Source organism: Pelobates fuscus, chromosome 6 (genome assembly GCF_036172605.1).
Source record: "Pelobates fuscus isolate aPelFus1 chromosome 6, aPelFus1.pri, whole genome shotgun sequence".
In the NCBI taxonomy this organism is placed as follows: domain Eukaryota; kingdom Metazoa; phylum Chordata; class Amphibia; order Anura; family Pelobatidae; genus Pelobates; species Pelobates fuscus.
Genome location: NC_086322.1, coordinates 65,176,441 through 65,198,617, shown reverse-complemented (window position 1 = coordinate 65,198,617; position 22,177 = coordinate 65,176,441). Strand labels below are relative to the sequence as shown.

At 42.2% G+C, this 22,177-nt stretch overlaps 1 protein-coding gene across 1 annotated transcript in view; it reads right to left on the bottom strand.

The window, feature by feature from the left end:
- C1QTNF7 (C1q and TNF related 7) overlaps positions 1-22,177 on the bottom strand; it is a 125,628-nt gene that overhangs the window by 5,205 nt on the left and 98,246 nt on the right. The window contains exon 2 of the mRNA XM_063457794.1: positions 8,709-8,954. Coding sequence (XP_063313864.1) covers positions 8,709-8,946 — 238 coding nt within the window. The 5' untranslated portion in view covers positions 8,947-8,954. The remainder of the gene's footprint in view (positions 1-8,708; positions 8,955-22,177) is intronic.

The window sequence follows — 22,177 nt, the reverse complement described above, 5'->3', positions numbered from 1 at the left end:
TTGTAGGATATGAGTGGGGACATGGTGGGACATTTTTTGCTCCCCATTTATGTTATAGCTCCCACCCTTGGAAATGGGTGGGGGCCTGAAGCCCCCATTTATTTTAATGTCTCCCACTCACAGGGAATGGGTGGGAGCATGGGGGAGACCTGTCCCATGTGCCTTTTATGGGATTAGCAACTGTGCAGCAATTTCTTATGACAACAAGCAGCCACTGGCTTCTTGCTGTTTAGTTGGCTTGCCCCTACTTGCGGGACGGCGGGTAGGTGCAGGAGGGAGTATTTACGCTCCTTTGATGTGGAAGAACTAGACAGGAACAGTTGACCTAAAAAATATAACCAGGTGAGAGTCTGGAATTTAAAGTAAGCTGTGATTTAGTTGAAATGAGGTAAAGAATAAACATTGGCATTCAACGTGGAGTTAGAGGAAATATAAGTATAGAAGACAAGTAAGGTCCAGGAGAACCAACCTACTGAGGGTTGGTTACCATAAATATATCTCAATGGTATATAGTGATTCCCCAAATAATATTTTTGTATTCTCCATAGGGAGAGATAGAGGGTAGATGCTAATATCACATTAGTAGTAAATGTTTTCCCTGTCTGCTCTATCTAGAAAAATTATCCAGAAGACAAAAACATACAAGTGAATCAAAAACAGAAGAAAACCAAAATAAGAAGACAAATTAGGGGTACAAGAAAGAAACATGGAGTGAATTTATAGGTGATGACAAGTAAAGTGAGCTGTAAAGAAGAATAAAAAAGATGGAGAGTTAGAGTAAAATAGAAAGAGAAAATAAGATAAGCAAGTTTAAAAAAGAAAAAAAAAAACAGAGAGAGAGAGCGCTCATAAGAATAGACCAAGAGGGGAATACATTATAACTAATCAGGCCTGGTCCAAAAAAAAATGAAAAAAAAAGATAGAAGTGAGCACGCCAATTTGTACTAAGAACGAAGATTTCCAATGGTAACCTAAAATGAATAATGTGCCAAGCCCGATCAGCACCTCTGGGGGGTTCCTGTAAGCTGAACTGTTCATCTCTTAAAGCCCAGGAAAGAATATATGAAAAGTATGGATGCACAATGAATAGTTACTTTGAATTTTGGACCTCCTTGTCTAAAAGTGATTACTTTGTGTTCACCAGCGCCCGAAGTACATCCTAATCATGTTTATGTTTCCTGTACTTTATGATGTTGTCACTGTATATATTTACAATGTCTCACAATTATGTATTTAACTTTAATAGTGCATAACATTCTAGTTGTACAACCTAACAAACATGAGGAAAACATGAAAAATGGTTAATTAAAATGTCAACCCTCAAAATGTATGCTTACTATTAAAAAAAAGAGAGAGAGAGATTAGCAACAGGAGACATTCATCTCAAATATGTATCTAGTCCAGCAGTTTGATTTCTTCCTTCCCAGTTATTAAATACTGAACATATGAAGCTGCGTGGGGATGTGTGTAATTAATCAGTAACACACACACAAACACTTAGATTTGTTTAATCATATTCAATTTCCTGTGTTTTGAGATTCAGTCTGATAATATTAGTCCTTCTATTGGACCCATTACTCCAGTTAAGTTCTGCATCATCGATTATGTTTATTATTAAGAAGTGGATGGTTCCTGTTATTATAAGTCCACACATGTTCCACATTTTGTCCCAATCTTAATCAGTGTGGTCAACTAAGTTGAAAGCGCAATATGTCCAACAAAATCCACAGCATGTCGGGTCTTATACTGGACTGCTTGCAATCAATGTTCAATCATAATGGGAAATGTGAATAGAGCAAATGTCATACTTTACAAAGTATTAGGATTACTGATACACACATAGGGCAGAGAAACACACTTCTTTCCCAAAGGGCAAAAGAATCTATAGATCTAAAGAAAAAAATAGATCTTAGTATTGTTAATTTCCAGAATGATCCTACTAAGCAAGCAATGTTTACCAGGTAGTTGGAGGAATGTATGTAACTAACTAACTAACTAACTAACTAACTAACCAACAAGACATACACTGATCAGCCACGTAAGTAAAACCACCTGCCTAATATTGTGTAGGCCCCTCTAATGCTGCCAAAACATCTCTGATGCTTCAAGTCATGGACTTAACACTAATTCTGAACATGTCCTGTGGTATCAGACACCAAGATATTAGGAGCAGCTTAGCCTTTAAGTTGTTCCAGCACATTCCAAAGATGTGCAAGTGATTGAGATATGGGAATTTGGAGGCCAGGGCAACACCTTGAACACTTTGTCATGTTCCTCAAACCATTCCTGAACAATTTATGCAGTATGGCAGTGTGCATTATTCTGTTGAAGGAGGCCACTGCCAATAGGTAACACGACTGCCATGAAGAGGTGTATGTGGTCTGCAACAATCTCTATATAGGTGGTACGTGTCAAAATAACATCCACATGAATGCCAGGGCACAAGATTTCCCAGCAGAACATTGCCCATAGCATAACACTGCCTCTGCCATGCTGCCTACTTTCCATAGTGCATCCATTGGCCGTTACTCATTACCCAGGTAAAAAACACATGGCACTCAGCCATCTACCTAATCTAAAAAAAAACATGATTCATCAGATTAGACAACCTCCTTCCATTGCTCTATGGTATACTTCTGAAGGCACTTTTGGTGGTAGACAGGGGTTATTAAGGACACTCTGAGCAGTCTGCAGCTATGTAACCCCATGTGACAAAAGTAACCTCTTCACTGGCTTTTGGAAGGGCCTGTTTTCCAGCCTCCTACCCTGTGAATATGGTCCTGTGACAAACTGAACCTCGTCACGGGTTCTTGGAGGGGCCTGCTGGCCAGCCTCTTGCCTCAGGACTATGGGCCCTGCAATATACCTTGTCCAATGCACTTTAAAAGGCTCTGTTCATGTGAAGTTTGTACTTTTGTACTCGAGACAGAGAGACCGACCGTTAGCCCTAATTCTCTGGAACTGTTTTGGGCATGGGACCATGTTCACAGTGTTTCAAAAATAAGACTTCCAGGAAATTCCTGATTTTTCGATATGTTGGTTACCCAGATCAGGGCTATCAGGGGATGTAACCCAGATAAGGGCTAGCAGGGGATTTGTGGGGTTTTATGTATTTTTAGGGTACTTTTGGGGTGTTTTTAAAAACTATGTTTTTTTCTGTGCTTGGAGATAATTGGATTAGAATTAGTACAGTTACTGATCCAATTATCTCCCAAGCAGAGGGGAGGGATTGTGTGCTGTGTATGGGAGTGTCGTGCATTTAATCACTGCTCTTATTGGTCTGTGTCTTTGTGTTTGAGTTCCCAACAACGTCCATGTGGGTGTACCCCTTGCATGGGTATTGTCATAAAAGGCCAAGTGTGACTCCCAAAAAAGAGAGATTCGTTTACCCCTTCATGAAGTCTTGGCTCATGTTTGGGGGATTGGAGAGCTATATTCACTCTGGGGATTGCTTTAATCACAATACTCCCCTGAGTATAATCACTAGCTCTTATAAAAGCTGTTCCTGCTACGCTCTCTGGATTAGGAGAGGTCTAACCACTGGAAGCTGGATCCTGGTCTTGGGTCCAGGGTGGGTGGAGGACGGCGAGATGCCAACCAAGCTGCGGCAGTTCGTGGGGTTCATGGTGGTTATGGTGTTCCAGTGCAGTGCAGGTGGTGCTCGCAAGTACAAGGAAGCAGCGATCGGTCGGATGCCAGGCGTCCGTCACATCCCATATGTTGCCAACTGCTACGCACGGTGTGTTCTGACACATTGCTATCATGGCCAGCAGTACGTTTTTCACCAATTTGAGCTACATTAGCTCTTCTGTGAGATCGGACCAGATGGCTAGCTTTCGCTGCCCACATGCATCAATGAGCCTTGGGTGCCCATGACCCAGATGCCAGTTCACCAGTAGTCCTTCCTTGCACCACTTTCGATATGTACGAACCACTGCAAAAGGGACCACGTGATTTGCTGTTTTGCACAGTTGTCTAGCCATCACTATTTGGCCCTTGTCAAAGTCACTCAGATTTTTCCGCACGCCCATTTTTTCATCTCCCATTACATGAAATTCAAGAATGGATTGTTCAATTGCAGCCTAATATGGTCCACCCCTTGATGGGTGCCCTTGTAAAGATATAGTCAATGTCATTCACTTCAGCTGTCAGTGGTTTTAATGTTGTGATTGATCAGTACACGTTATAATGCCTTTAGTACATACATATTTGCAGATGGTTTGACAATCCCATTTTAGAGATCCAATTTAATTATACACAGATGGATCCTAATATCTATGGATTGCCTATTCATTTCACGAATTCAATACTTAGAACATACATTGAGGTTACACAGAGCGGTTTAAGTGCATGTAACATGCTCGCAACAGTTAAGATAAACCCAGCTGTAAAAAAATGATTCATATGTGTAAAGTTCAATGGAATACCACAGAGCTGAATGCATTACGTAAAGCGTATAACTTAACTGGATTTGACAGACAGACATGATGTTGCTGGTTTGAAAGCCATTCCTGGAAGGTTAAGCTCTTAGAGAGAATGTAAAAAATTAAAATAGTATAAAGCAGTGATTTGAGCTCTTCATTAGTGATGTCGTGAATATAAAATTTTCGGTTCGCGAATGGCGAACGCGAATTTCCGCAAATGTTCGCGAACGGGCGAACCCGACGAACCGCCATAGACTTCAATATGTAGGCGAATTTTAAAACCCACAGGGACTCTTTCTGGCCACAATAGTGATGGAAAAGTTGTTTCAAGGGGACTAACACGTGGACTCCATATTACACTCAGTATCTCTGTATTACACACTGTATCCCTGTATTACACTCAGTATCTCTGTATTACACACAGTATCTCTATATTATAAGGGGGGGACCCTAAATACTAAAAAGGGGGGGACCTAAGGTCCTCCCCCCTGGCCCCCACCCCTGAGCCGTGGGTGGGGGCCCTAAATACCAATGGGGGGACCTATTGTCCTCCCCCCGGCCCCCACCCCTGAGCGGCGTTTGGGGACCCTAAAAAAAATGCCCCCCCAGGTGACTAGGGGTCCCCAAGCCCCTAGTCAACCCCTCCCCCCCAAAAAAGTATCCCCCTCACCCTAAAAATAATGAGGGGGGACCTTTAACTAAGAACCTGTAAAGAAAAAGAAAAAAAACTTACCATTGGATGTTTTCTTTCTTCTAAAATCTTCTTTTTTCAGCCCCCAAAAAAGGACAAATAAAAAACCATAATAACCAACGTAATAAAAAAATAAAAATAAATAAAACAAGCGCAAAAAATAATAATGCATCTTCACCCATGGAGGGCTCCGCGCAGACTGAGCTCTGCAGGGCGGGGGAAGGCTTATAAAGCCTTGCCCCACCCTGCAATTAGGCTCAGAGCACTCTGATTGGTGGGTTTAAGCCATCCAATCAGAGTCCTCTGACAGGTAAATGAAGAGACTGACAGGTAAGTCTCTACATTTACCTGTCACAACACTCTGATTGGTTGGTTTGAAATCCACCAATCAGAATGCTCTGTGTCATTTTACACAGCGTGGGAAAATTCCAAAGAACTTTCCCACGCTGTGTAAAATGACACAGAGCACTCTGATTGGTGGATTTCAAACCAACCAGAGTGCTGTGACAGGTAAATGTAGAGACTTACCTGTCAGTCTCTTCATTTACCTGTCAGAGGACTCTGATTGGATGGCTTAAACCCACCAATCAGAGTGCCCTGAGCCTAATTGCAGGGAGGGGCAAGGCTTTATAAGCCTTCCCCCACCCTGCAGAGCTCAGTCTGCGCGGAGCCCTCCATGGGTGAAGATTGTTTTTTTTTGCACTCGATTTTTTTTTTATTGCGTCGGTTATTATTGTTTTTTATTTGGCCTTTTTTGGCGCTGAAAAAATAAGATTTTAGAAGAAAGAAAACATCCAATGGTTGTTCTTAGTTAAAGGTCACCCCCTCATTATTTTTAGGGTGAGGGGGGTAGGTAGGGGGATACTTTTTTGGGGGGGAGAGGGGGGGCATTTTTTTTAGGGCCCCCACCTTCCGCTCAGGGGTGAGGCAAGGGGGGAGGACATTAGGTCCCCCCCCTATTTTTGTTTAGGGCCCCCACCCACCGCTCAGGGGTGGGGGCCAGGGGGGAGGACATTAGGTCCCCCCCCAATTTGTGTTTAGGGTCCCCACCCACCACTCAGGGGTGGGGGCCAGGGGGAGGACATTAGGTCCTCCCCCCCTTACTTTTGTTTAGGGTCCCCACCCACCACTCAGGGGTGGGGGCCAGGGGGAGGACATTAGGTTTTCCCCCCCTTACTTTTGTTTAGGGTCCCCACCCACCACTCAGGGGTGGGGGCCAGGGGGGAGGACATTAGGTCCCCCCAATTTGTATTTAGGGCCCCCACCCACCGCTCAGGAGTGGGGGCCAGGGGGAGGACATTAGGTCCTCCCCCCGTTACTTTTGTTTAGGGCCCCCACCCACCTCTCAGGGGTGGGGGCAAGGGGGGAGAACATTAGGCCCCCCAATTTGTGTTTAGGGCCCCCACCCACCGCTCAGGGGTGGGGGCCAGGGGGGAGGACATTAGGTCCCCCCCCTTACTTTTGTTTAGGGCCCCCACCCACCGCTCAGGGGTGGGGGCCAGGGGGAGGACATTAGGTCTTTCTATAACCTTTCTCTTATTGCCCTGAATAACAAAGAATGACAAACAAAAAAATGAATAGAATATTTTAGTTATTTTTCTTTTGAAAATAAAGGTTGGTATTTTTACATTTGAAAAAACAAAAAACATTTAACTCACTAACTGAGCTCTCTCTGCACCGGAGTGAGGTTTTCTTTGGGCTGTTGTGGTGGTATTGTGATGTTGTGATGTATTTTCAAATACTAGTGATACTGTTTTTTATACTGTAATAATTGTAAGCAATACAGCCTCATGAATGTTTAAATACCCATACATGCTCATCAAATAACAAGGATGTAGAGGACCATGGGTAACCCGACTGGTTTCCTCCGCACTATAGAATATTGCCATTTAATGTAATTTGTGTAGTGCATATATTAACTGGCTGCCTGGTAGAGGTGATATTGACAATTTCAAAAGGAGTTAATTTGATTGTATGAGAGGTCAGAGCTTACAACCTAAATTCCTCTTTAAAGCTGGGACCCCAGCAGAGCGACTATAAGGTGTTAGAAGTCACACATAAGTGGCCTGGAAGTCTGGTTTCAGTATAAACTAAATCTCTAATTTAACATATGTCTTGATTCCCTCTTAGATAAGGAATCCTTTGATATGAGTGGTCATTAGCTTTCAAGAACAAACCCTGTGCTCCAATATCATATCCAAAAGAGACATTAATACCTACGCACAGATTAATAATCAAGCTTAATTTGTATCATATTCAGAATGGGACAAGCACAATCTACTAATCAAGTCTAAACATTATTTGCGAACAAGGGTACTCCACAAAGTTGGTCGGGGGTACAGACAGCCAAACAAAGGGAATAAAAGTGTAGTTAGGTCCTCTATCCCGCAAACTCCTGAACGGAAAAAGGGAAAAACACACGAACAGGGGCAAAGTATACGAAATTGGCGGTAGGTTCTGCCACAAAGTGTCCCAGACACCATAGTCGGTGGGCAGGAGTCCGGCTTCTACACTCCTCCAGGAGTCCGTGGCAATCGTACGTGGGAAGGAGAGTTTGTCACAGAGGATCTATATTTTACTTTTATTTATTAAATTGCTATATTACAATTTTCTGTATGCATGCATGCATGCTTTGTTCATGTCTCTTAAAATAAATGACTGTAGAAACACATCACGATTTGGTCTGAGCTTATTATGTTTGACAACTTAAGCATTGTCTTTTTTCTTTTTTTTATGTGGATAGAGAACACAATAGTTCTTCAGCATACTCTTTTATTTTTCATTTGAAAAACAAAAATTCAACCATTAAATCCTCTTAAAATCCTGTCTTAGTTGTAAAACATTGTTAACATGAAATTATGACTATAGCAGTTGTTTTGTCAAATCTACAGTCTGTTTAATAAACCCATGGGGTTCTAGAGACGTTAATCATACAATGATGTTGGTAACAGTCTAAGGGTGTTACAATGAGCATGGCTCCATCAAACATATGAGGGACTATCCACTCAAACAGAGAATTCCAAGGTATCGTGATTGATAACAAAAGATAAAAAAAGATATTACTAACAGAATTGGGATACATTTATGAAGATTAAGCAACCGCTACTGAAAACAGTGGAATTTTTAGTTATCTTGGTGAGTGTTCCACTCTTCTGTTTGAGACACTTTTATAAACTTGGAGACAATAAAGAAAAGAGCTGTAACACTGTGTTTTGTGTAGAAATGATAATTATTCCACCAGTGGAACTGGCAATATTTTAACCTTAGCTTCTGGCTTTCTGTGCCTAGACTGGGGTCACTAATGATTGTACCTATATTCACACTCCAAGCAAAGTGTTGAGTGCCAACTCCATTATTGGAATTTACTATGAAAGTGTTTCCCGATATCTCCCCTATTGAGGGCCATGGTACGTAGGTTAGAATATATTAAGTATAAAAAAAAAATAACTGTTGGCCATTTCTTTACATTTTGCTAGTTAATGTAAATTTATTTTAGGCATCATGACTTTGTGTTTTATTTATCTGATGAAAATCACATTACACGCAATAATTTCGGACGGTATAAAACAGAATGACGGATGCATATTCAGTACCTGCTGCTCCCTTCTCCCCCTTTTCTCCTTTCCTGCCGTCTCTCCCATCTCTGCCTGGAAGACCTATGCGTCCATGAGGCCCTGAAGCTCCATTGACCCCAGGGGCACCCGGAAGGCCTGGTAATCCTGGTATGCTGCAAACATACCTTGTTTGATGGTGGTCTCCTTTAAGCTTATTGTTTAATTGCTGTCCACTTGCACAGAGCGCAATGCTTGCGAGGTAGAGCAAAATAAGCATTATCGACCCTAGTGGGAAAAAAATAAATATATATATATTAATATTTATTAAAAGAGTTTCAAATGTCATCTACCAATTGCTCTTAAAGTGGACTACATTTTTATAGGAAAATTATTTCTTCATCATATTAACAGACAATGTCAGCAAAGTATCATTATTTTTTTACATAACTGTAATGTTATATTTGAATTGCAGTTGATATTTTTTATTGAATTACATAAATGTGTTAAAGTGGATCTGTCATTTTTTTATGTTGGCATGTGCCACTCCACCCTCCCTCAAGTTTCCTTGTTTTGTTTTGTTTTTTGAAATGATGCTTTAAAAAAAAAAAAATCTTTATAAGGAACAGTAGGGACTACATTTAACCTAATAACCTGAAGGTTGACAAAAGTTGACAAATGGTTTCTTTAGTCAAAGCTTGTTGTATCACCTCCAAGGGCGATGAATCACTGGTGCTCTGTGTTGAATCTCTCATGATTGGGAGAGTCAGGAGAGGTCCATTAGAGGCCTTAGGCATGTGTGTCATTTGATGCGCATGCCCAAGGAAGGGCAGAGTGTGGTATTCCCAGTGCCACCATCTTGGAACACAAAGATAGTGGAGCCATGAGAGAAGACGAGGCAGGACCGGCACAAGGATGAAAAGGTAAACTGCACCAGTCCTAGAACCTGGAATGTTGTTGGGGGGTCCAGATGAGGACTATAGGGAGTCTGGGGGCTGGACCATGCAAAATGACAGATCTGCTTTCAATTGCTGGGACACATTTAATTTAATTTTATTGTCCAATGACATCTGTATCACCTTAACAGTGACTTTGCTACCCTCCTGAATGTGCATCACGTTAATGCTTTCCACATACAATCAGTGGTGTATCCTGGTTTTGTGCTGCCCTAGGCAGGACAAAACTCAGGCGCCCCCCACCCCCCACCCAACCCTTCCCCCCGCCTTCTAAATACACACACACACACACACATTAATTGACAGATACGCATACATTAGCTAACAGACACACACACACTCACTAACAGACACACTCACACTCACTAACAGACATACACACACACACACTCACAGACATACATACACACACTCACAGACACACTCACACTCACTAACAGACACACTCACTAACAGACATACACACACACACACACACTAACAGACACACTCACACTCACTGACATACATACACACACTCACACACTAACAGACACACTCACACTCACTGACATACATACACACACTCACACACTAACAGACACACTCACACTCACTAACAGACATACACACACACACTAACAGACACACTCACACTCACTGACATACATACACACACTAACAGACACACATACACACACTCACACACTAACAGACTGACACACACACTAACAGACACTCACACTCACTGACATACATTCACACACTCACTAACAGACATACACACACTCACACACTAACAGACAGACATACACACTCACATTAACATTTATATATATATTTTTTTTAATTTACCCCCCCCCCCCCCCAGCCTCCTTACCTTTGGAAATGCTGGGGGGTTCTCTAACTCCCTGGGGTCTAGTGGGGCTGCCTGCTGGGCGGGCGGCGAGGGAGCACTTCCTCTGAGCTGTCTGCTCAGCTCCCTCGCGCGCCGCAGAGTGAGGCTGGGAGACGGAATATGACGTCATCTTCCGGCTCCCAGCCTCACTCTGTGGCGCGCGAGGGAGCTGAGCAGACAGCTCAGAGGAAGTGCTCCCTCGCTAGCCGCCTGCCCGCCAGCCAATGCCGCACAGCAGCCTGCCTTGTCAGCCTTGCGGCTAATACGCCAGCCAGCCTGCCTTGCGGCTAATACGCCCCTGCATACAATACCTCCCAAATGTCCTTTAAAAAAAAAAAACATCTGCTATTTCCTCACATGCAGTTCTCTGCCACGTTCTATTTGTTTATAGTATCCAACCAGTGGCATTCTGGTAATAAATATTAACTATTTTGCAGTCAATCAGAATACATATTTTATTTCCAATAAGTTAATTCATTTTTTCTTTCGTTTCTCCCTACAGGATTTTTCTAAAGTACAAAAGCCTCCTTTCAACAGCAAATCTCATGATTTATATTCTTACACACATGGGTGTGTTTTAGTGTGCTGGTCCTTAAGTTACATATAACATCTCCTGCTGACTTGCTAATTCAAAAGATGTGTCTATTTATTAGACACCATATATATGATTGTAAATTACTCCTTTAGACAAACACTTTTTAATCCCTGGATCAAGACCCCAAAGTTAGGCCCTCTTGATACTTTGTTGGGTTTCCACTGGTTGGTTGTCTGTCTCTAGTAGTAGTCAGATTATAATAAAGGGATTTTACAAAAGTGTAGCACGCACCACATATTAGTATGTCAGGAAGACGTTAGAATTAAAAAATGGATCACCAAGATAATGCCGGGGATGTCATTTGGGTTCCTCTCTGTAAAGCTTAAGAACCACTGCTTTTCAGAATGTAATTAGTGATTATGAATTATTATGGATATTGTATAAATAATCTGAAGGTTTATGAATCAATAGGTGCTAAGTCGCAGGACAATGTAGTGGTGATATGTGTGTGGGGTGCATACAACTGTAACATGTTGTTGGCCGGGTCGCCGAGCTGAGCAGCAGCCATCTTGCTCAGCTCCATTCTCCGCTCTTTAAAGATGGCGATTTACGGCCAAAAGAGCCTTGCTAACCACTAACTACTGCCACATATACCTGTAGGAACCTATCAGCTGCCAGGGGATCCCAGCTGGGGTCCTGTACCTCAGAAATATCAAGCCCGCCGGCGTCTCAGGCCTACCTCCATGCTTCACTCCGATGACACGATATACAGCAACGGTGGAGAATGCCGGGCTGCTCCTAAGTATGCCTGTGGCTGCTTCCTGTAGCTCTGTGGGGCATGAAACTGGCGGCACATAGTTTGCTTCCATCTGACTACCATGGACTGTCATAGCTGAATGGGATGGACGGGGGGAGGAGGGGAGCCTGTTTATTATCTGCATCTTCTTCATGATTTTCCTACTTTTATTTAAATTGTTTACTATTTTCTTTTATTATTTTAATTCAGGGTGTCTTGTTATGCCCGGCTGTGCTTGCATGGCTCACGGCCCTCTGGAGTGCTGGGATACACTCCCACTGATGCTTAACAGGGGACCTTACGTAGGCCCTATTTCCTATTCTATGTTTCCCCCTCTTAGAAGGGTGGAACAATTTTCCTTTATGACCTGATGTAACTTATACTACGCTTGCTTCCAACTGAAAATAGATTTTTGATTTTAGTTTCCCTTAATGTATGTATAATGTGATCACATGCGCACATCCATTACCTGGCATACTTTCAAACATGCACCAGCGTGTCATTTTACCAACGACATTCATGAGCCTAGCGACTATTGTTATGGATTCTGGGCCCCCCTCCCGCCGGGCTCTAGGAGATGGAAGGGGTTAAATCTTACCTGTTTTCCTCAGCGCGGGGAACTCTCCTCCTCCTTTTCGACGTCATCGGCTGAACGCGCATGCGCAGCAAGAGCCACACGCGCATTCAGCTAGTCCATATGAAAGCATTCTCAATGCTTTCCTATGGGCTCTGGCGTCTTCTCACTGTAATAATCACAGTGAGAAGCACCTCTAGCGGCTGTCAATGAGACGGCCACTAGAGGCTGGATTAACCCATATGTAGTAAACATAGCAGTTTCTCTGAAACTGCTATGTTTACAGCTGCATTGATTCCAAGTATCTTCATACATCAATAGCAAGACAACAGCTTGAATATGCTGTGCAATTTGAGCACCTGTTCTAAAGAAGTATATAATGGCACTAGAAAAAGTACAAAGGTGGGCTACAAAATGAATAAAATTAATGGAATATTTTAGTTATGATAAAAGGTTAGAACATTTAAATCCGTTTAGTTTATAAAACCGGTGCCTCAGAGGGGATATGATAGCATTATACAATATATTCAGTGCCGATAGAAATCATTGTCTGGAAATCTATTTATAAACAGGACACGAGGTCATGCATTTAGACTGGAAGAAAGGAGATTTAGACTAAGACAAAGGAAAGGGTGTTTTACAGTAAAAACAATAAGGATTTCTCTGCCTGAAGAGGTGGTTTTATCAGAGTCTATACAGATGTTTAGACAGCAATTGGATAAATACAGTAATATAATTTTTAATTAGAGGGATAATAGCTTCTTGTTCATAGGAGAGATCTGACTGCCATTCTGGGGTCAAGAATGGATTTTTTCCTAGTTTGTTGCAAAATTTGAAGTACTTCAAACGGATGTGAGAAAGGCTGAACTTGATGGATGCATGTCTCTTTTCGGCTATGCAACTATGTAACATTATCTTAGGAAAACCGAAAATGTTTTAATATGTCAGGTTTAATTTTTGTCTTTCAATAGATTTACTTATATAAATGGTTAAAGTGCTTTTTATAAAATATATAATTATACTGTAGATTAGAAAAGTCTTGTGAATTTGCAGTGGAATTCACAAAATAGCTAAATGGATCTCAATTTATTTTCATTTTCTACTCTTTTGTAACATGCAAAAATACAAAAACAGACTAAAACATTTTCTCGTCCTTCAACATAAATTGAAAAAAACTAAACAAAAACAACAAAACTGTGATACCTCCCAAACTTTTCTCATGTCCCCCTGGAATATTTTCTCAATAGCCAGAAATATAATTTGACATCTGTGTTGAACATTATCTTTAGAATGAAGCAATGTGAATGTTCCTGCGGACCAAAAGCACATTTGTTTGAGCATTGATCTTGTATTCTTTGAAGCACGTTCAGTAGATCAGTCACTGCATCTTAAAAGACAGACACTCAAACACTCCCCCGCATACATAAATCTGTGCACCACATGAAGCAAATCTAACCACTAGGGTCAAACATAATCAAGAGAGTCTATCCATGAGCTGAGTTGGACAATTCCTCAAAGATGTAGAATGTCATGTAACACTTCATAAACTTCCATTGCTGCGTACACTACATTTCACTCAAGACTAACTCATCCTACCCACCTGCTGAACTGGAGGTATCATAGGGCACTTAGAACCCTTCCACGTTCAATTTCACAAGTGTAGAAAGCTTTCCTAATCAGATGAAGGTGAAAAAAATCCAGAGTTGAATATTTCTTGTTGTTTGAACTTAATGTTGTGTTTTGCGCCCCATTTAAAAGATAATAATGATAAACAATTCAGCTCACAATGGGGAAGAAGGCGAAAAAGCTAAAAACCCTTACCGGGAACGGCTCCCGCGATATCGCCGACCTCCTACAGCCACGGCCTAGGCCCAAAATGGCACCGCAAATAGACACTTATTATATATCCTCTGAGGAAGAACTCCTGGACGTACCTGACGAAATACCCTGTTCAGGGAGAATGAACAGCCCTCAAAGAGAGGAAGACCTGACAGCCCCAGCTACAAAAGGGGATATCAAAGCTCTGCTAACAAACATAAGAGCCTTGTTCAATGCAGACTTGAATATCATACGTGAGGATATAACAGTGGTGACATCCAGACTGCAGGCTAACGAGGACCTCCCTAGCCCAAAAGCAAGCAAGCACCAACGAGCACTTGCTACAGCTCCGAACATCACACAAAAGTATGCAGGTCAGAATGGACACCTAGGACGACGCGAGGAGGTGTAATAATCTTAAAATCAGGGGCATAGCCGAATCAGTTACGGAACAGGAACTGCCCCATTTCTTACGCCGGCTATGGACTACCCTACTGCCACAGCGCTCTGCGAAGGGCATTCAGGTAGACGGCTGCTACAGACTGGCCAAGTCAAACAGGGCCCCGGCTGGGGTTCCCCGAGACGTCCTGATACGTTTCCTGCTACTTCGCGATAAGCTGGCCCTGCAGGACGCTGCAAAATCCAGAACACCTCTTAAGTTCGAGGAGATGCAACTCCAATTCTTACAGGACTTAACACTCTGGGGTAATTGAGTGTAAATTGACAATCAACACACCCGAATGACCACAGTATTGCCTAAGTGTAAGACAGGACTACTGCTTCCTTACATAAGACCCAAAGGGCTGGGCCACTCTCCTAGGCCCACGGTCTCGGCAAAATTATCACGCCCTACATTACTTAACATAACATGTAAATATAAGACGTACATCATTTATACATCGCTAGTGTACCTTACCACTCTGCCAGTGTACTCTTACCTGATGCTAGCACCAAGTGTAATATTATGTTAACTCGCAAAGTGTTTACTGCCCTCTAATTTACTAAAGTGCATTACTGCTCTATACTGTACTAAGGCTATTGAAGGGTGGCATACGAGGGCTGTCGTGGCACAGTACTTGTGTCCTCTTTCTTATGTTTTTGCTTACTAAGAAGCTTGCTACCGGTACCCAGTGGCACAATAACAGTATTGTTCAGCATAACAACTCAGTATGTCTTTATTAGCTATTAGCTCTATGCATATCCTCATGCTTTACTTACCGTACTACTTTAAAATGATTAGCAACATGCCTATGTATATGCAAAGCTCAGCCACTCTCCCTTAACAGTAGCTCCAGACATCTACTAGTTAGCCTGAAATTTAAGCATACCATAAAATCTAAAAAATGTGCGATATATACAAATGCCATAACTCTGTTTTATATGTCTTGTTAAGTTGTTATCAATCTGTGTGCAGAGGCTGTTGTGGCTTACTGAACACTATGTTATTTCTTTGCACTCTATAAATAAAGAATTAAAAAAAAAAAAAGATAATAATGAGACTATAGTGATTTAAGCTACACTTAGCACTATTTGATCATTTATTTATTTTTGTTCTTTATTTTTGTGGTGCATGGTTAAAAATACAAGCTTATGTAGATGCTGTACATGAGCATACATGATATGTTTAAAATCCAAGATATTATAGAACTGCACCTTTTATCATAATAACATGCTAAGCAGATGAGTCTAGAGGCATAAGGAAAGCATGACTAAAAAGTATGACTTTCTAAACAGTGTGTGTAGATACTGCAGTAAAGAAATAAAAAATAAGATAAAACAAATTGAGAGTGGTCTTTCACATGCTAATACACATATGTAGAAAGAAAGCAGTGGAGGTAAATGAAAGAGACTGCAGATATATGCCATGCACCAGAGCCACTCTGGAGTACAGAGCTATGGTGAGAACGACACATCATGACCATGCTGTGTCGTTCTCACCATAGCTCTGTACTCCAGACCAGCCGATACCCTTCAGGAACCAAATGCAGTCCCTCACAGCATTAGACAGCATTAGACAGCAGGGGTGCTGGAGTCCCAACTGGCAACAGAAAGACGTTTCTTGAGGTTTAGGACCATGCAGAAAGGTGGCCAACTGTTGAAGCACTCCAGCAGTTTGGTTTCCCTAGTAGAAGACGAAGACAGTATAACAGACGGGTCTCCATGTCAGTCTGCGAGGCCTGTCCTGATGGCACCCACGTCTTAAAGGGTCATCAATGACTGCTGTCCCTCGATTACACCACTCTTGGAGCATGAGACACCTATAGCTGAGGGAAAATGGACGATATGTCCCACAGGTGGGGAGGTGTGCATCAATGCGTACAGCTGGGCCCAGAAGGCTGAGCTGCCCTCAGTGAGTAGCATGTCATCCACCATTTTGGGCAGTAGGTGTCCAGGCTGTTTGCTCAGTGAGATGTATAGCAGGTCGCTATAGCAAAGGTACAATACTTGTACCGGGATATCCCTCACCGACGCTGCAAAATCTCGTGGTCACTATTCTATCCTAATTCTCCTTGACCTTTCTGCTGCTTTTGACACTGTTGATCATTAACAGCTTCTTCTCATCCTCAGTAATCTCGGTCTATGAGATATTGCTCTCTCCTTGTGCTCTTCTTACCTCTCCCAGTGCTCTTTTATTGTTTCTTTCTCTGGCTCTGCCTCTTTCCCCCAACCCCCCCTGTTGGTGTCCCCCAAGGTTCAGTCCTTAGTCCCCTACTGTTCTTTATCTATACTGCCTCCGTTGGCAAACTAATCAGCTCCCTTGGCTTCCAATATCACTTCTATGCGGATGACTCGCAAATCTATCTGTCCTCTCCTGATCTCTCTCTGCCCCTCTTGACTAGTGTCTCTAACTGTCTCTCTGCTATTTCTAACTGGATGGTTGCACACTTCCTTAGGTTTAACTTGTCTAAAACAGAACTTCTGATCTTTCCTCCCTCAAGTGTTGCTACTCCCATTTCTGTCTCCCTCCATGTTAATAGTGCTACCATCAGCTCAACCACGCAGGCTCGCTGCCTAGGTGTTCTCATCCACTCCGACCTCTCCTTCACCTCTGACGCGCAGTCGATCGCCAAGTCCTGCCGCTTCCATCTCAAAAAAATAGTGCGCATCCGCCCCTACTTAACGCTAGATGTGGCTAAGGTGCTGGTCCATGCCACTGTCCTCTCTTGCCTTGCCTTCTCAATGGTTTTACGTGCTCACAACTTGCCCCATTAGAGTCTATGATGAATGCGGCGGTGGCGAAGCTCATCTTCCTGTCTGTCTGCACCTTCCCAAGTCTCACCTGTCTGTCAGTCCCTGCATTGACTTCCTGTAAGATATAGGGCTCAATTTAAAATTATAGTTCTTGCTTTTAAATCTCTACATAATGCTACCCCCATCTATCTATCCTCCCTAATAAACAGGTATGTCCCATCTAGGCCCCTACGCTCTGCCGAAGACCTACATCTATCCTCTGATGCTCGCCTTCAAGACTTCTCTAGGGCTGCACCGTTCCTGTGGAACTCCCTTCCCTTTATCGTTAAATGCTCACCTAGTCTCCACTCCTTCAAAAAAAATGATTAAAACTCTTTTTCACAAAAGCATATCAATTAAACTGTTAATGCCTCCCAACTGATTCATCTCCTGCAACTGTCATTTAAAAAAAAAAAACACACTAAGTCTTCAGTGAATACTATTATACCAATCTACTTCCCTAATACTATCCTTACCTTATGTGTCACTTTACCCCACTACCTCTTGCATGTAAGCTCATTGAGCATGGCCCTCAACTCCTCTGTTTCTGTGCATCAAAATTGTCTGGTTATAATTACATACTTGTAAGTCCACCCATTTGTTGGCACTATATAATAAAAATAATAATAATAATAATAATAATAATAATCTGTGATCGCTCCAGGTTCCGGCTTGAAGGAACATTTGATGGAGAGATCAGCCGCCTCTTTCGTGCACACAACACTGCTTAGACTGCAAAACGGTCCAGCCGCCTGCGCTTTACCAAGAGAGTCAGCTTTTTATTGATTGTGGTTCCACGGGAGTGCTGAGACTTAAAGATAGTAGTTAGCCCTGTTAGCCCAGCCAAATAACAGGAATAAGGGCTGAAAGTCAGTTTTGGTCCGGAGCTCTGGGTTGGTGCAACTGCTCAGCATGGCGGTCAAGTTCTGCACCCGATAATGTTTTTTTAAAGGATATATTTAATTCTTGATATGTACTCCATGCACCATGTTTTAATCAGGTGTTTTTAGTACAACTTTAAATATTTTTAGATATTTTTCAATTGGCACTCTGTTGTTGTGGTGCTGTAGCTGAGTATTAGTTCTTAACCTAAACTCATGTAGAAACTGTGGTTGGCTGAAATTATGTTCTAGGTATCCGAATAATATGATGCACTGTGGCTGTAGCAGGTTCTAAATCGATATTGCAAATCAAAGGAACTGCACTTGTGGACCCTTCAGGGAAGGGTAGATGCTCTACTTCTTTAAGAACTAAGATTATCCCTCTTTTATGACATCAGGGGTCAGATGACCTTGAATCTGGCAGTTTGGAGTTACCACAGTATAAACCAAATGGGTAAATGATATGCAGTTTGAAATCTAATGTTTGAATGATTCTTTAATTATATAAGTATTGCACTTTGTGTATGTTATATAAAGGAATGAGTGTACACTCTAATTTTTGACTTGACAAAGGCCAGTTTAGGGTGAAACGTTGTCACTTCTTGCTTGTGGTTTCCATTAAAAGTCTGCACTTTAAAGGAAATATCGAGTGCCTTGATATTTTTTTTAAGCTGAAGCTATATTGCAGCTTTCCGAAATTAAGACTGTCAAGTAATCAGGGTGAAAAAAAAACCTGCCAAACTGTGCATAATAAATTTAGCCTTAAGGGCACTTCATCAGAATGACTTCACGCGTCATTGTGGTGTTGTCTTCCCCCTGCCCTACAGCCACAGCCACACATTTTAAATGTAGAAATAAAGGCATTTTATTTTGTTTTCAACATTTATCATGCATAGTTTGGGCATTTTTTTTCTTTCTCTCTTACTCTTTATGTTAAACATTGTATTGGACGAAAAGCCAACGGACACGATGTCGCAGGGTGACATCACCAGAGGTGGAGCGGGCAACATCACTAAGTGAGTCTCAGGGTTTGAAAAAAGGTAAGTGACTTTTTTTTTTCCCTTTTTTAAATTTACTATCAGGGGGACCCCTGGATCTAAATAGTGAGGAGAACACTATGGTGTTAGGACGACATGTTTTCCTTTATCTGCTACCCTCCTGACTATTGCAAGATTAGGAAAAAATAGCATTTTGCATTGCAAACATAAATACTGACTTATCTAGGTGCCCAGTCCAGCACCAGTCTTCTAGTTCATTCATCTATGTAATTTAGAGGGACTTTAAATGGATGACTTTAGCCGGTAAGCTATATTTACTGTATGTGAATAGCATCTGCTGTACTTGAACATTTGCTGTAAGACTTATACAACTCATGTATATATGATATTTCTGCTTCTAGGGCAATCTTTAAGATCCATTCTTGGGTGCCGCATAATTCACTTCAACACTATAAAGCTCAATAAGGCTTTTAAAAAGGATCAGTAAATAGATGATGTTGGGGTTATAATCATAAGTGCTCTCGATGGTGCTCTGTGTGTCTGTGGTACAATAAAGTTGTTGCCCTGCCTCTTCCACTACTGAGTGTAGAGTAGTACATCATTAAAAACATGTATGGTGTTGAGTATTGTGTACACTTGCTCCTCTATCCTACCCTCAGAATGCAGACTGCAACAGATGGAAGATTTAAATTATGTCAATGTACATAATGAAAATATTTTGGTATGCCTATGACAGTAAGCTATTTATGAAATTGATCTTTTGTCCCACATCGTTGTCCTAGCTTTACATCCCATTTTACAGTATATTTGTAAGGTGTATTGAAAGGGTTAAACAAACAGACAAGTAAATAAATAAATATATAAATACAAACATCTGCTGAATGAACGGAAAACTACAATCAAACTTTAACAGCTTTTGTCAAATGCCAGGAACAAATCCTGTATACTGGAAGCAAATAGATTTGGTTAAATATATAATTGATTTAAAATGTTGCTAATTTCTTCATATGTTGCTTCCTATAACCCTTCTTGTGTCACATAGTCACCAGTGCTTTGCAATAATCCTATTGGCCTATTGGTCTACTCACAGGGAGTGGAGTGTATGTGTGTAGGGGATGTGTTATTGTAGAGGATGTAATGTGTGTGTGGCGAAAGTAACCTCGCCACTGGTACTTAGACGGGCCTGCTTGCCAGTCAGTCTCTTGCCCCATGATTATGGGCTCTGCAAAAAGACGTTAAAAAGTCAGTTCCATGGAAAAATCAAACCACTGAACCGATCTGGGTGATTTTTGGATATGTTCGTCACCCAGATCAGGGCTATCCGAGAATGTGACTCTCGTGGGGTTTCCATGGATCTTGGGGGTACCTTTGAGGTGTTTGTAAATTGTGTGTTTTTCTGTACCAGGAGATAATTAATTATCTCACAGACACAGAAGAGGAGTATGTAGAGTGTATTGCTTGTCTGTGCCTCTTCCCCTCCCCCTTTTTCCTGTCCCATTGTTTCCCCAGCAGGGCATTGTCCCAGGGACACTGCCAGACCAGTTTAAACTTGCTGCTTTGTCCCTCCTCAATCTCCCATCAGCCCTTGCTATTGTCTGACCCCACCCTTCCTTGTACTATAGTGCTCTATGTAACCTATTGTATGTAAATTAGGCTGTTAGGGGTTTAAATGTATGTATATATTGTAAGTGCTGGCTTCCATTAAACAGACCTGCTTGCCCCTTCATAAAGTCTTGGTTTATGTTTGGGGGATTGGAAAGCTACACTCTGGGGATTGCTATAATCTTGGGTCCAAGGTGGGTGAAGGACGGCGAGACCCCGGCGAAAAACTACCACAACAAGAGGACATTGTCTTAAATTAGAGGGACAAAGGTTTAAAAATAATATCAGGAAGTATTACTTTACTGAGAGGGTAGTGGATGCATGGAATAGCCTTCCAGCTGAAGTGGTAGAGGTTAACACAGTAAAGGAGTTTAAGCATGCTTGGGATAGGCATAAGGCTATCCTAACTAGAAGATAAGGCCAGGGACTAATGAAAGTATTTAGAAAACTGGGCAGACTAGATGGGCCGAATGGTTCTTATCTGCCGTCACATTCTATGTTTCTATGTTTCTGCATCATTGGAAGTGAGGTCTGCAGTACTTATGGTGTCTGGTGGAGTGCTTGGAGCCCTCGGAAAGCACTAGGAGCATCGATTGGCGGAGGAACTCAGTTGGAGTGCCGGCGGTCCGTCACAGTGTGTGTGTTCTTATAGAATGTAGTGTATAGGGATACCACTTTGTGTAAGGGATGTAGCGTGTCTATAGGGGATGCAGTGTGTGTTAGTGTGTAAGGAATGCATTCTATGTTTCTGGGTGTATGAGGGATGCATTGTGTTAATCTGTGTTTGTATGTGTAAGGAATGCAAGGTGTGTTTCTTTGTCTGTAATGTAATGCAGAGATGTATTTTGTTTCTGTGTGTGTGTAAGAGAAGCAGTGTGTGTGTGAGTAGGGATGCATTATATGTTTCCTGGTTGTGTGTTTGTGTAGGGATGCATTGTGTATGTGTGTAGTGAAAGAGAGGACTTGTGGGGTAGGATAGGGGCTTAGAGATGTCCCTTAGAGATGTCCACTCCATCCTTAGAGTTCTTCCCTGCCCCCTGTCCCTTAGTGGTTTCTCCCCTCTCTTCCCTGTCCCTCAGTGTTCCACTCCCCTGCCTGTCCCTTAGTGGTCTCCTCCCCACTTAGTGGTCCACTCCACTCCCACTCTTCCTCCTTAGTGGTCCTCTCTCCCCCACCCCCCCAGTGGTCCTCCATCTCCCCCAACCCCTTAGTGGTCCTCCCTCTCCCCCCCCCTCCCTTAGTT